The sequence below is a fragment of the Microcaecilia unicolor genome, chromosome 1, assembly GCF_901765095.1.
Source record: "Microcaecilia unicolor chromosome 1, aMicUni1.1, whole genome shotgun sequence".
NCBI lineage: Eukaryota > Metazoa > Chordata > Amphibia > Gymnophiona > Siphonopidae > Microcaecilia > Microcaecilia unicolor.
This window is the reverse complement of record NC_044031.1, coordinates 451,835,163-451,850,927: the sequence shown is the minus strand read 5'-3', so window position 1 is coordinate 451,850,927 and position 15,765 is coordinate 451,835,163. Positions and strand designations below refer to the sequence as shown.

Genomic DNA, 15,765 nt, shown 5'->3' with positions numbered 1-15,765 from the left:
CTAGAGGCTGGACCCCCAAACCATCATTGCGACACACGGGACGTGCTGGCCGCTCCCGAAGAGGCAGTTCGCCCCCCCCCCGGCGGCCCCCACGAAAGGGCTGGGTTCTCTGAAAATAACGACCCCGGAACCCCCCCCCGAGGACCTACCCGGCCGATACCGTCTAGCTTCCTGAAAACGGCCTCGCACCGCAGAGCCCCTAGACGCCTTAGGCCGAAGCTCTGGAAGCCGCGGGATCTTAGTATCACCAAGACCCCTAACCAACTTATCCAATTCGTCTCCAAAAAGCAAGGCGCCCTTAAAGGGAAGCGAACACAACTTTGCCTTGGACGCGGCATCTGCCAGCCAGCCCCGCAACCACAGGGCCCTTCGAGCCGCCACTGCGAGGGTCATGTTCTTCGCCGATGCACGCAATAAATCATATAGCGCATCTGCCAAGAAGGACGAGCCCATCTCCAACTTTGCCAAATCCTGCACTAAGGCGGCTCTATCAACCTGCGGAGCATCTAGCAGCCGCTCAGCCCAGCGGAAACATGCTCGAGCCACCAGACCTCCACAAACTGAAGCCTGCAAAGCCAGCGCCGATAAATCAAAACTGCGCTTCAGAAATGTCTCCAATTTCCTGTCCTGAGGGTCCTGCAAGGCAGCCCCTCCATCTACAGGAATTGCAGTAGCCTTAGTCACCGCCGTCACTACGGCATCCACAGTCGGAGGCTTTAAAGAATCTCTATCTTCCTGCGGAAGGGGATAGAGCTTAGCCATGGCCCGTGCCACCTTACACGGCGCCTCCGGCGAGAGCCATTCCTGTGTTACCATCTCTCTAAGGTCCGCATTCATAGGAAAAGTCCGAGAGACCCTTCGGATCCCCTTAACCAGCGGGTCCTGCTTCTCAGAGGGAGCCGGATCTACTGCCGGGTCAAATTTGAGCATAGCAGACACCTGCTCAATAAGATCCGCCAATTCCTCCCTGTGAAAAATGCGGACCACTGACGGATCCTCCCCGGGCACTGTCTCTCTATCTGGCCCGGACAAGGACCCCTCCTCCTCCTCCAGGGGACTAAAGTCGCCCTCTGACTCTGGAGGAGAAAAACAGTCCAAGTCCTCAGCCCACTCAACACGTAGCCTCTTAACGCTCAAGCCCGCCCCCAGACTAAGGGGCTCCGTGCGCGACGGTCCCGCCTGCCAGGCCTGAAATAAGGACCAAACAAATTCCGGAGGGAAACCCATCCTTCCCGAAACGTCCCCTCCAGAAGCCCCAGCCACCGGGCTGCCCTGAGGTCCGCTAACTAAATCCGGAATTCTCGGGCCCGAATCCAAGATGGCGGCGGTTCCCGCCAAAACCGGGACTGCCGCTGAACCGCTAGCCGAAGTCCCTGCAACCTCCTGCAAGGCTGGTGCGGGAAGCTCCGCCGCTAACACCGGCGGAGCGGAGGACTGAGTCTTCGGTTCCCCGCAAAAGCGGCAGGAACCGCCAATCGCATCGACCCCCCCCCGACGCGCGCAAAAACGACAGCGAAGCGGCTTCGTGGACATCTTCGCGCCAAAAACCTCCCCAAAGGTAAAGAAAAGGGAACTCACCCCAAAGAAGCCACTCACAGCTCACTTCAAACGGCTGCCCAGCTCCGGCACTCCGGAGTGCAGCTGCACAGCTCTCCCCACCGTCTGGGTCTTTTTTTTTTTTAAACTTTATTGCAGCACAATTTGAGCCCTGGTGCTATTAAATCCCTGGCACTCAAGGCTGCAATATAAAAACTGCAGCCGAGGCACAAAGCTGCCCAAACTGGAGAGCTAGCTCGGGGGAGGGACCCGGCCACCCGGGTGTGACACCCCAGGGGGGACAATGGCAGGCCCCACCGGCACCACCAACCCCCAGCACACAGAGTAGTCCAGGCACAGGGATGCTCTCAGAAACGACCAATAGCCTAAAACTCTCAACTGATCCTGACTCCTACCAGACCGGACAAGCTGCACAGGCTGCCTGTCTACCCTCTGCTGAGACTGAGAAAATACTGGCTTTTGTGGGATGGGCACAGGTTATACAGTGGGGGAAATAAGTATTTGATCCCTTGCTGATTTTGTAAGTTTGCCCACTGACAAAGACATGAGCAGCCCATAATTGAAGGGTAGGTTATTGGTAACAGTGAGAGATAGCACATCACAAATTAAATCCGGAAAATCACATTGTGGAAAGTATATGAATTTATTTGCATTCTGCAGAGGGAAATAAGTATTTGATCCCTCTGGCAAACAAGACCTAATACTTGGTGGCAAAACCCTTGTTGGCAAGCACAGCGGTCAGACGTCTTCTGTAGTTGATGATGAGGTTTGCACACATGTCAGGAGGAATTTTGGTCCACTCCTCTTTGCAGATCATCTCTAAATCATTAAGAGTTCTGGGCTGTCGCTTGGCAACTCGCAGCTTCAGCTCCCTCCATAAGTTTTCAATGGGATTAAGGTCTGGTGACTGGCTAGGCCACTCCATGACCCTAATGTGCTTCTTCCTGAGCCACTCCTTTGTTGCCTTGGCTGTATGTTTTGGGTCATTGTCGTGCTGGAAGACCCAGCCACGACCCATTTTTAAGGCCCTGGCGGAGGGAAGGAGGTTGTCACTCAGAATTGTACGGTACATGGCCCCATCCATTCTCCCATTGATGCGGTGAAGTAGTCCTGTGCCCTTAGCAGAGAAACACCCCCAAAACATAACATTTCCACCTCCATGCTTGACAGTGGGGACGGTGTTCTTTGGGTCATAGGCAGCATTTCTCTTCCTCCAAACACGGCGAGTTGAGTTCATGCCAAAGAGCTCAATTTTTGTCTCATCTGACCACAGCACCTTCTCCCAATCACTCTCGGCATCATCCAGGTGTTCACTGGCAAACTTCAGACGGGCCGTCACATGTGCCTTCCGGAGCAGGGGGACCTTGCGGGCACTGCAGGATTGCAATCCGTTATGTCGTAATGTGTTACCAATGGTTTTCGTGGTGACAGTGGTCCCAGCTGCCTTGAGATCATTGACAAGTTCCCCCCTTGTAGTTGTAGGCTGATTTCTAACCTTCCTCATGATCAAGGATACCCCACGAGGTGAGATTTTGCGTGGAGCCCCAGATCTTTGTCGATTGACAGTCATTTTGTACTTCTTCCATTTTCTTACTATGGCACCAACAGTTGTCTCCTTCTCGCCCAGCGTCTTACTGATGGTTTTGTAGCCCATTCCAGCCTTGTGCAGGTGTATGATCTTGTCCCTGACATCCTTAGACAGCTCCTTGCTCTTGGCCATTTTGTAGAGGTTAGAGTCTGACTGATTCACTGAGTCTGTGGACAGGTGTCTTTCATACAGGTGACCATTGCCGACAGCTGTCTGTCATGCAGGTAACGAGTTGATTTGGAGCATCTACCTGGTCTGTAGGGGCCAGATCTCTTACTGGTTGGTGGGGGATCAAATACTTATTTCCCTCTGCAGAATGCAAATAAATTCATATACTTTCCACAATGTGATTTTCCGGATTTAATTTGTGATGTGCTATCTCTCACTGTTACCAATAACCTACCCTTCAATTATGGGCTGCTCATGTCTTTGTCAGTGGGCAAACTTACAAAATCAGCAAGGGATCAAATACTTATTTCCCCCACTGTATGTACATAGTTGAAGTTAGTGTTCTCAGTCTCCCTCTGCTGGTAGGCGAGCATAACCCACGCGTCTTGACCGGTCTGGAGGGTCGCTGAGGAAGTTATTAATTTTGCAGACAACAAAACTATTCAAAGTCTTCAAAACACATGTGGACTGTGAAAAATTGCAAGAAGACCTTAGGAAGCTGGAAGGCTGGGCATCCATATGGCAGATGACATTTAATGTGGATAAATGCAAAGTGATGCACATTGGGAAGAAAAATCCGAATCATAGTTACCCGAGTCCACCTTAGGAGACTGCACTCAAAAAAAAAAAAAAAAAAAAGATCTGAGTTCACCTTAGGAGTCAGCACTCAAGAAAAAGATCTAAGTGCTATTGTAGACAATACACTGAAATCTTCTGTCCAATGTGTGGCGACAGCCAAAAAAAGCAAACATGCTAGCAATTAGGAAAGGAAAGCAAAATAAGATTATTAAAATGCCTCTGCATCGCTCCATGATGTGACCTCTCCTCGTACGGTTTGAAACATAAATCACATACCATTTTCGTAGCTTTTCTTTGCACCGTTTCCAGTCTTTAGCAAGATACGGCCTCCAAAACTGAATACAATACTCCAAGTGGGGCCTCACCAACGACTTGTAGAAGGGCATTAATACCTCCTTTCTTCTGCTGGTTATACCCCTTCTCCATGCAGCCTAGCAGCCTTCTGGCCACGGCTGTCGCCTTGTCACATTGTTTCTTCACCTTCATATCGTCCGACACAAACACCCCAAGGTCTCCCTCTTGAGTCGAGCTTACTAATCTCTCCCCTATGATTCGTTATGCCCCGGGCTTTTACGCAGGGCAAGAGGATAGAGTCTAAGAGCAGTGGGAAGCAAAAGGGTTGACTACTTTAGGGCAAATTTGGGAAGAGGGTGAGCTACACTCGTACCCTGATTTACGAGCGGAACATGGTATACCATCGCACCATAATTTTCACTATAGACAAATCAGAGTTTATATTTTACGTAAAGCTGGAGGGGAACTTAGCTCAACTGAGACACTTTTTAGAACGGGCTATTGAGGGAGGTAAGGGATGTGTGTCACGAGAATATGAGGCTTTACTCCTGTTTTACTCGCCCACATGACCCTATATGCAACGATGGGAACAAAATTTGGATAAGATAATAGAGGAGAGGAGATGGGCTTTAGATATTTGCTTTAACCCTCTATTAGTAGTACACTAATAGAAAATGAACATAAAATGCTGTACTGATGGTATTATACCCTTAAACAATTGTTTTGTACGTCTCAGGCAGCAATGCGATTATGTTGGAGAAAGTGTGGACTGCTGGAAGATATGTATCATATATGATGGACATGTCCAGTTGTACAAAAATACTGAAAGGATATTCATTCCGACACAGCAGATGCTTGGGAGATCTTATCACTTGCAAGCAGAACATTGCTTATTACACCATAAGCCCTTCGGTATAAAAAAAAAAAAAGAACATTATAGCCGGGCCGTACAACTGTTTCCATCAGCCCGCTTGGCTTTGGCTGCTGCATGGCAGAGCACATTGCTTCCCTCTAAATCCACCTACCTCAAGAAACTGGATTATTTTCATCTTATGGCAGAACTGACAGCCATTAAGAATGGACAATTAGACTCTTTTCACAAGACATGGGACAAATATCAAGTGTGGTGATCAAACAAGGGCAATTCCAGTGGCCCTGCAGACAATTAAGGCTTTAACTAGATGTTATAAGTGAGGGGAAGGGGGAGGAACTGTGTTGAAACTAGGTGAAGACTCCAAGGGAGGAGGGAAGGGGGGATAGGTTTAGGAGATTGTTGATATGTTGAGCTATGTTGTTGTATGTTTATTGATTTTAAAACTGTATTAAAAAAAACAACAACTTTTTCTTGGTTATATAAGACTAAGACAGAAGACTATTGTTTCATCTTAAATACATATCCTGGAAAACAATTCAGTAAATAAGGACTTCACTGATGTTAAAATATAGTATGTCAGACATCTTTACTGTTCCACTCTTTGCAACCAAACTCATCATTTTTAAAAATCTATTAAAAGGTGCAGAAGGGATTCACTATGCAGTGCAACTTAAGCAGCACATGTAAGAGCAAACCAGGGATGGCAATGAGCACATGCAAATTACTCTAAAATACAATTATACTACTAAGTTATTCAGGCTCAATTCAATGTTATCCAGGATTTACCACAACAAAAAATGTCTTACAGATCCACCTTGGTGACCAAAAGTGGCCTAAAGGGTTCACATATTGACATACTTACAGCAGAAGCCAGCTGCTCCTCAGTCATGTCTTCTACAAAAACAGGTCGAACAACTGGCTCTTCAGGAAGCGCCTCAGCTGAACCCATCATTAACAAAGTCATTCCCTGAAAACAAAAGCAGCAGTAGGTTACGTTCAGAAGGCCCATGCACACATCTCTAAGCACAAGAGAACTAGCACACGCACTCTAATTAGGGATGCACATTAAATCGCGATTAACTCATTATTAAAAATCGAGATTTAAAAATTTTAATTGGGATTCATGATTAACCTGCCTCTCTCCCCCACACACACGTAACAGTAGGTCCAGCATCTTTCCCCGCCCCCTGGTTTATCTTTTCAGTAAATCTTCGTCCTGAAGGCAGCCATATTGAAATACTGCCTGTGGCCTGCATCAGGTCTTTCCCTCAGACCCATCCTGCCCCCTTCTGAAAACAATAAGTTGTATCAGAAGAGGGCAAGGTGGGATGGGTCAGATGGAAAGGCCCAGTGCAGGCCACAGGCAGCGTTTCAATATGGCTGCCACCTGCAGGGTGAAGACTTACTGAAAAGGTAAACCGGGTTGGGAGGGAAGGAACTAGAGAGAACCATGGGCGGGCTGGCAGGGAAGAATTGAGAGAGAACCTTGGGTGGTGGCTGAGGGGTGAGGGAAAGATGCTGGACTGTGCACAAGGGATAACAGGGAAGAGGAAATAGGGAAATATATCAACTGAGGGAGAGAAGGATGGAGGGAGGAAAGTGAAGGGAAAAAGAGAGAGATTTTGGGATCAGAGGGAGGGAGAGAGATAATGGACCTGGGGTAGAGAGAAGAAAGAGAGGTGTTAGACAAGTGGGGGGGTTGGAAGAGAAAGATAATGGACCTGGTGGTATGGGAGAGGAAACGATAGTAAGTTGGACCTGGAGGTGGGAGAAAGGAAGCTATTGGGCCTTTAATCAGTGGCATACCACAGAGGAAGAGAGGTGCCATGGAGACTCAATGCAGAAAAAAACCCAATGCCTAATACTCACCTCTCAACATAACACAAACAAATTCACCACGATTAACACACCAAACTTGTCCCTTCCAATATCAGACACCCTAAGAATTCTTGGAGTTACTATCGATCGACAATTAACACTGGAGAGTCACGCGAAAAACATAACCAAGAAGATGTTCCACTCAATGTGGAAATTAAAAAGAGTAAGACCCTTCTTCCCAAGGACAGTCTTCCAAAACCTGGTTCTATCAATGGTGCTTAGTCATCTAGACTACTGCAATGCACTCTACGCTGGCTGTAAAGAGCAAATAATCAAGAAACTTCAGACAGCCCAGAACATCGCAGCCAGACTCATATTCGGTAAAACAAAATACGAAAGCGCTAAACCCCTACGGGAAAAGCTACACTGGCTCCCACTAAAAGAACGCATCATGTTCAAGATATGCTCCCTAGTTCACAAAATCATTCACGGACATGCCCCAGCCTACATGTCAGACCTGAGACTTACCACCCAGGAATGCTAAAAGATCATCACGCACATTCCTTAATCTCCACTTCCCCAGCTGCAAAGGAATACAAACTAATGCATGCGTCAAATTTTTTCCTACTTGAGCACACAGTTATGGAACGCACTACCACACAACTTAAAAACGATTTACGAACTAACTTCCGTAAATTCCTGAAGACCCATCTCTTTAGTAAGGCATACAACAAAGATCAACAAATGTAAATGTACACATCACCTCCACATATATTCAGATCTGTTTTACAATATCTGCTTGTTTTTATTTCTAATATGTTACCCAATATCTTTCTGTAACACTGTCTATTTTCTAATCTATTTCCATCAATCATGATATATTGTAAGCCACATTGAGCCTGCAAAGAGGTGGGAAAATGTGGGACACAAATGCAATAAATAAATAAATTCATTCCTCGAGACAAGTTTGAAAACCACTGCTATGGAGTGGGAGATACGGAGTTGGAGCTGTACAAATGTGGATGTTAGACCAAAACCAATGTAAATCATCACTGGTATCCCCTCAAAAAAACTAACACATAAGCCCTGATGTGAGCTGCTCAATGTTTTGAGGAATCATCAATTGGTACTCAAGACAAGTTTGAATGGAACGTGCCCAGTCAAACCCTTATTCTTTTCTAATCCAAGTTTGATTTTAATTGACCACCAAAAAAGAAAGTCATCAATTACTTTCCTTGCTGTACTAACTGTACTTATTAATCCTGGTGGCCTTGATAAACCAAATCACAAAACAACATTATACCACTGCTAAACAAACTATTGTATATTTTGATTCAAAATAACTAAAACTACCATTCTTCATGACCAGGAGTGGAGGAGTAACCTAATGGTTAGTGCAGTGGGCTTTGATCCTGGCGACCTGGATTCAATTCCCACTGCAGCTCCTTGTGATCTTGGGCAAGTCACTTAACCCTCCATTGTCCCAAGCACAAAAACTTAGATTGTGAGCCCTCTAGGGACAGAGAAAGTACCTTCATACAATGTGTACAGTGCTGGATATGTCTGGTAGCGCTGTAGAAATGATTAGTAGAAGACTTTTGCACTATGCACAAGATACAAAATAGATTTACAGACGATAATAAACTTAAATACTTACATTCTTTACTTTTATGTTGCCCCACTCGTCATCCTGTTTTAGAACATTAAAAAAAATATACTGTAATACCATACTATAAAGAAAAACATCAACTGAAGAAACAGGTGAACAACAGTGTCGATATTCAAAGCAACTTAACTGGCCAGAAATGTCTCCTGGCTGGTTAAATCGCTTGCGCGGGCCTATCAGCTGATATTCAGCAGCACTTAATCAGTTAGTGCCGCTGAATATCACCACAGACTGCTAAACTCAAAGCCAGTTATTCTGTGGGTGGTTCATGGGCAAAGCCAGCACTTTAGCAGTCAATTTGGATTGCATACAAGTCAGTCCTATCTGTATGTGGTGTCACTTAGGCTGTAAAGTGTTAAATATAGCACTTAACCACATAAGAGAGCCAACCGCATAAACCTGGATATTCAAAGCCGGTGCCTGGACATGGCCCGACATTGAATATCTGGGAATAATGCTACCGGTAGCTTAAAAATCTCACTGCTGCTGGCTGAATATTGACACCAATGAAGACAAACTGGTTGTTCCTTTTGTACAGCTTTCACTACTCCTTAAACACACATGAATTCTTGGTGCTGGATGACTTTCTCAGGAATTAAACAATAAGTGCTCTTAACAGAGAATGTTTACTGCAACAATTTACAAAAAAGCGTACTAAAGCTTCAGAAATCTATAAAAGGATTTTGTGAACATTGGTTTTATACTGCCCTGCAATGGCAGAATGAAGCAAGTCCACTTATTCTCAAAAATAAGTTGAGTGCCTATCTGTAATCTAGGAAGTATGTTCCATCAAAGTATATTAGATTTCGGCATAGCACCTTCAGGATCCTCAATACTTCAGAGAAAAGGCAGTAAGTTCACTGCAGAGATACTAAGCAAAACATGTCTTTCCCATTTGCCCCCAAAATCAGCCAAAATGTATGTACTTCCTTCTGCTTTGGCAGGGTAGCATATCTCAAAAAATCTGATCAATGCAGATTTGATTAGTATTAACATTACCAAACATATTTTACAGCTTATAGCCCATTATTCATTAAGAAGGTGAAAGTGATGATCATCTCCAAATCTACAGTGTAGGAACCGTTCTTCTAGTGAGAGGATATCCCTTAATGAAAACATTCCTAGGAATTTAAAAACTTAAGTCAAAATAGGGCTCCACAATAATAACAGAAACAAACCCCTAATTCTATAAAGTTGCGTAGCCAAGTTTGCAACTAGAGGCAAATTGGCCTTAACCAATTATTGGCTATTTCTGGTTTCAATTGGTGCTAACTGATGCTGATTGGCACTTATGTGCATAACTGCCCTTAATCAGTATTCTGTAAGTTGCATGCAGAATAAGAGTGCAGAACTCCATGGGGGCGTAGACGACTCAGGGGCATGTAAGGCAGTTACATGAACAGGTTATAAAATACTAGCATTTACAACAGCCTTTGAGATAATGTAAGTGCAACTTATGACACATAAATGCAAGCTTACACTAATATTCTACGACAAAAGTTTTGCACACATCATCCCCAATGCCTAAATCTATAGGGAATTACCATCATATCTCACAGAAATTGAACCATTACAAATGCTTTCTTGGAAATGCTACTGCTAGCATAAACCTAGTTTCGGTGTCTCAAAGACCTTCTGATTTTGAGTTTTCCCTAGGATGGGCAGGTATTTGCAAAAACTGAATATTTGCACAAATTTAAAACATACTTATCAACTGGGGGCTGTTAATGCTAGGCATTTCAAATAAAATGTTGGAACTTCAAAATGTGTATGCATGCACCTGTATCTCTACACTAAATAAGAGCATCAAAATTCTGCTAAAAATGATTTTGTGGTTTGCAGGGAAAAAAATAGCACTAAATCAACCTTACACTGACTGAGAAAAAATGGTTCTTAAATGGTATTTGATATTTCCAGTGAATAACAGAACCCTTCCCTGCCACCCCGAGGTCCTCCTCTCTAAAATAAAACCTGGTGATATAGGGCTGGCAGTGGAGAATAGGTCTGGTAGGTCTTAGTACCTAGAAAACCCTAAATTCTTTCATCCGCATCTGACCTACCCTTTAGTACGTCATTTACCTCCCTGCACTCAAATCTGGAGCAAAAGGGTATGAATACTGTGAGCCAAGATTCCAAAAGATGTTGCAGGACCATACCTTTAGAGTTCCTCCTTTCACCATGACTTTCTGTCTAGAAGGCTGAACTCCAGTCAGAGCAAACAGCTGAGCTTTGAACACCATTGGTGGCTCCTCGGTATTCAGCTCCACATTATCAAATTTCTCCTTCCCCCACTTCACATTGACTGCAACAACAACAAAATGTGTTACTTATCCCAAAACTACTGTTTGTGTTCTTAAAGTTTAGTTAGCTGCCAGTAAAATACATGAACCATGCTCAGACACTCCTGGTCAGTTTTGTGTGTGCTCCCAGAGTTTACACAGCAAATATACAGCATTACAGGACAACATATTCATATACAAACCATATAATGAAAATCAGAAAGTATTTTTCTATCATCCTTGGAACTCACCTGAACTGGAAATGGACTAGCAGTGGCCATATGCATATCATCTCTCATGTTAAGGGGGGGGGGGGGGGTAGGGATGGTTGAGGGTTACAATGCTTCATTTATAGCTGTATAAGATGCTTTGTTGGATGTGTATTTCAAAAGTTTTCAGTACAAATATATTTTTAAGTACTTTTCTATCAAAGAAAGTTTTATACTTACCAACCAGTACACATGGCTCTACAAGAAGGGTTAATATCATCACTTATTCAAAATTTGGCATTGCTATGAAATAATGCAGTCACTCAGGCAATAAAATAGAGCTGTGCTGAATTATTTTACTATCTGGCTCACTGTGACTAATAAAAAATATTATTCAGCCGACAAATAATGGACAATGAGATTTAACAAATAATAAAAGCAGCAATGTGAAATGAGAGATCAAGTGTTTAATTCAGTAGGATTTAGAACAGTAGAGCCCCAGATTATTCATATTTGAATTTAAATCACTATTTGGCTGAATATGAATTAGGGCCGAATCGAACAGGAATATTCGTTACAGCCCTACAAAACAAACTCAACTAAGCAATGGTGGCCAGTCTTAATACTAAAATAGACAATTTTAGCAGCTATTTGGAACCAAAATCAAAACCTGTGTTTTATACCCCTCTATCATATCTACCCCTCAGCTGTCTTTTCTCCAAACTGAAGAATCCTAGCCGCTTTAGCCTTTCTTCTTAGGGAAGTCGTCCCATCCCCTTTATCATTTTTGTTGCCCTTCTCTGTACCTTTTCTAATTCTACTATATCTTTTTTGAGATGCGATGACCAGAATTGTAACTGTATTCAAGGTGCAGTCACATCATGGAGTGATACAAAGGCATTATAACGTCCTCATTTTTGTTTTACATTCCTTTCCTAATAATACCTAATATCCTATTTGCTTTCTTAGCCGCCACCACACATTAAGTGAGCGGAGAGTTTCAATGTATCATCAATCATGACACCTAGATCCCTTTCCTGGTCGGTGACTCCTAATGTGGAACCTTGCATCATATAGATAGTTCAGGTTCCTCTTTCCCAGATGCATCACTCTGCACTTGCGCACATTAAACGTCATCTGCCATTTGGATGCCCAGTCTCAAAAGGTCCTCTTGCAATGTTTCACAATCCTCTTGCGATTTAACAACTTTGAAAAAGCTTTCGAAGGGGATACTCTAGATCAGTAGAATGTTGGGTGTTATTAGGAAGGGTATGGAGTCCAGGTGTGCGGATGTTATAATGCCGTTGTATCGCTCCATGGTGCGACCGCACCTGGAGTACTGTGTTCAGTACTGGTCTCCGTATCTCAAAAAAGATATAGTAGAATTGGAAAAGGTACAGCGAAGGGCGACGAAAATGATAGTGGGGATGGGACGACTTTCCTTCGAAGAGAGGCTGAGAAGGCTAGGGCTTTTCAGCTTGGAGAAGAGACGGCTGAGGGGAGATATGATAGAAGTGTATAAAATAATGAGTGGAATGGATCGGGTGGATGTGAAGCGACTGTTCACGCTATCCAAAAATACTAGGACTAGAGGGCATGAGTTGAAGCTACAGTGTGGTAAATTTAAAACGAATCGGAGAAAATTTTTCTTCACCCAACGTGTAATTAGACTCTGGAATTCGTTGCCGGAGAACGTGGTACGGGCGGTTAGCTTGACGGAGTTTAAAAAGGGGTTAGATAGATTCCTAAAGGACAAGTCCATAGACCGCTATTAAATGGACTTGGAAAAATTCCGCATTTTTAGGTATAACTTGTCTGGAATGTTTTTACGTTTGGGGAGCGTGCCAGGTGCCCTTGACCTGGATTGGCCACTGTCGGTGACAGGATGCTGGGCTAGATGGACCTTTGGTCTTTCCCAGTATGGCACTACTTATGTAAACTGTGGGTAATGAATCATATGGAGTCACAAAAATCAGTGTTACTCCCCTCAGTCTGGACCTTCACTAACTGCAGTTGGTAGTCAGTACCAGACCTGTAAGCCAAAGCACACTTGCAGGTTCTGCACCCACTTCCCATCAAACCCGAAACCCATGGAGAGAGCCAAGGCTTGTTACGCACACACTGATTCAGAAGCTCTGTACTGCTTCCTTACTTGGGGTGACTGGATGAAGAAAGGAAGGAAGGCTGAAAGGAGATTTTTTACTTTGTAGTAATCTACAGTCCTGTCAATTTTCAAGTACTGAAATGGGATCAAACTGGATAAAAGTGTGAAAAATACTGCTCTACATACATTTTCTTTACAAACTGAGGCCTTCCTGTGCATATATACAATTTCTTAAAAGAAAATCAATATATATGTTCAGTTACTTCACAATTAAAAAAATATGTTAAAAAAATACATAAGGTTTCAAAAATGTTTGGTGATTTCAGCTTCTGAAACAAGCAACGAGTATTCCGTTAGGTGACATTTGCTGCTGAAAATCTAAAATTGCCACACTTTGGCAAATGTACTGAATCCTTGATGTTCTGTTACCTACAGCACATCTATGACAAATTTGATCTATTGTTTGACATTTTCAAGGTATTTATGGCACATATTGGCCATGGTTGAAAGCAGTATAAGTACATAAGTAATGCCACACTGGGAAAAGACCAAGGGTCCATCGAGCCTAGCATCCTGTCCACGACAGCGGCCAATCCAGGCCAAGGGCACCTGGCAAGCTTCCCAAACGTACAAACATTCTATACATGTTATTCCTGGAATTGTGGATTTTTCCCAAGTCCATTTAGTAGTGGTTTATGGACTTGTTCTTTAGGAAACCGTCTAACCCCTTTTTAAACTCTGCTAAGCTAACCGCCTTCACCATGTTCTCCGGCAACAAATTCCAGAGTTTAATTATGCGTTGGGTGAAGAAACATTCTCTCCAATTTGTTTTAAATTTACTACACTGTAGTTTCATCGCATGCCCCCTAGTCCTAGTATTTTTGGAAAGCATGAACAGATGCTTCACATCCACCTGTTCCACTCCACTCAATTGGGCTCAATTGACCTTAGTCTGACTCTGCTCCTCTGTTCTTTTATCTCTCAGGTCTCAGAGCCACTGGGCTTGCGGTTATTTTCCATATCCTCCTTTTCTTCCCATCAACTCTGCTTCTCACTACCAATTTCATTATTCTGTTCCTTTACATTTATTTGTATTTACTTTGGCATTTTCATGGCACCACAAATTAGAGTGTTATGCATAAACTATAATGACAAAAAGATAAAAACAGCAAGATTTTCTTTGGTTGGATCAAGGCTCTTTTAGTTATTATATATTTGCTATGCTATCCTGGTGGTGTGGGCCTTAGTTCAACCATTTTCTCACATTGAGGAGAAAAGAGCTTAAATGCATATTTGTATATTACAGTTTTTTTTTGGGGGGGGGGGGTTCTTTTTACATCCACCTTGTAAACCTCTCATAGTAATCTGCACTGGGGGAGGGGGGGGTTCTATTTTTTTTTCTAATTTAGACTCTTCTTCAAGAGAAGTATGTTGAACTTTGGCATTAATAAAGGGAACACAAAAGTATCCGTATTTTGGTTAAACGAGGATATACTGTTAACCGAGATGACGCGGCAAACCCCTATAGCAAGGCTTTAAGACAGTGGTCTGTAAGCGACAGGGCCCGTACTCTCATGTCATCCTTAACCCATTCAATGTAACAAACGTTCATCCTGCACCTTCCAGGCTTTTCCCCTCCTTGTCCCAATGCTAAGTGGCTTCAGTCTCGCCTGGCGGCTGTCACTTGTAGTCAGCAATCCTCACGCTTTCCATCTCAACCCGTTTATCACACCATTTATCACGCTTCCCTCCTTTCCCAATCCAGCTGTTCAGTGTCGGTTTCTCTCGTCACTCACCGGCACATAACCATAAGGACGGCCATGCTATGAAGCAGGCGCTCTCTATTACAGCCAGCTTCCGGAATACAATACGTCTAGTTCTCACTAAAAGAAAACGTTAGTGAAATGACACAGAATGGGTACAGGGCCTAAGCAAAGGCCTCGTCTCTGCGCCGCACACGTACGCGGTCCGATATAGCAGCAACTTCACTTATAGCCTCTTCCCTTTCCCCTTCCACCGGCCCCTCTCCGCGTCCAGACCTCAGGGCTCCCCCGACCTGAGGCCTAGCAGCCCAAAGCAGCCACCACCGTCCTCCCTTTCTCACCTGTGTAGAGCGGCATGAAAGCGGTGTGTGCGCGCTACTGTCTCCTGCTCCCGACGTCCCTTCACGCCCCCTTGGTCCCGAGCTCACGCTCTCCTACGCGCCCGGCTCTCCCTCGCCAACACACGCTTCTCTCTATTCCTCCCTCCTCGCCTTTTTCTGTCTCCGTCTTTCTGCCTCATTCAAACGGGCCCCGCACGATGATGACGCTGCATCCGACAACTGCGCACACGCCAGCAGCACACACACTCATCATCGCTGCCCGCAAAGGACCGCTGACGTCTTCCGAGCGCTAACGCGCAAGTCCGGTAGTTGCTCATCATCATTTCTGCTGCTAGTGTTTTTGGTTAGTGAAGTTTGGATGGTCACGGTGGTGTAGCCGCTGGGCCCTGACGTGTGCTAAACCCAAGATTTATTTATTGATTGCATTTGTATCCCACATTTTCCCACCTATTTCCAGGCTCAATGTGGATGTGGGGGACGGTGTAAAAACCGGATATAGCGGGATCCTCGGGATCTTCCCGGATT

The 15,765-nt window shown here is 44.4% G+C and overlaps 1 protein-coding gene across 2 annotated transcripts in view; it reads right to left on the bottom strand.

The window, feature by feature from the left end:
• USP14 (ubiquitin specific peptidase 14) overlaps positions 1–15,509 on the bottom strand; it is a 140,489-nt gene extending 124,980 nt beyond the window's left edge. Inside the window, exons 1-4 of one of the 2 annotated variants that reach the window (XM_030212913.1) lie at positions 15,241–15,509; positions 10,701–10,846; positions 8,536–8,568; positions 5,923–6,027 (exon numbers count right to left, since the gene is read on the bottom strand). In XM_030212913.1, the coding sequence (XP_030068773.1) occupies positions 5,923–6,027; positions 8,536–8,568; positions 10,701–10,846; positions 15,241–15,256 (300 nt within the window). In that variant the 5' untranslated portion in view covers positions 15,257–15,509. The remainder of the gene's footprint in view (positions 1–5,922; positions 6,028–8,535; positions 8,569–10,700; positions 10,847–15,240) is intronic. The other variant, XM_030212921.1, reaches the window with a different exon arrangement.
• Between the last annotated feature and the right edge of the window lie 256 nt (positions 15,510–15,765).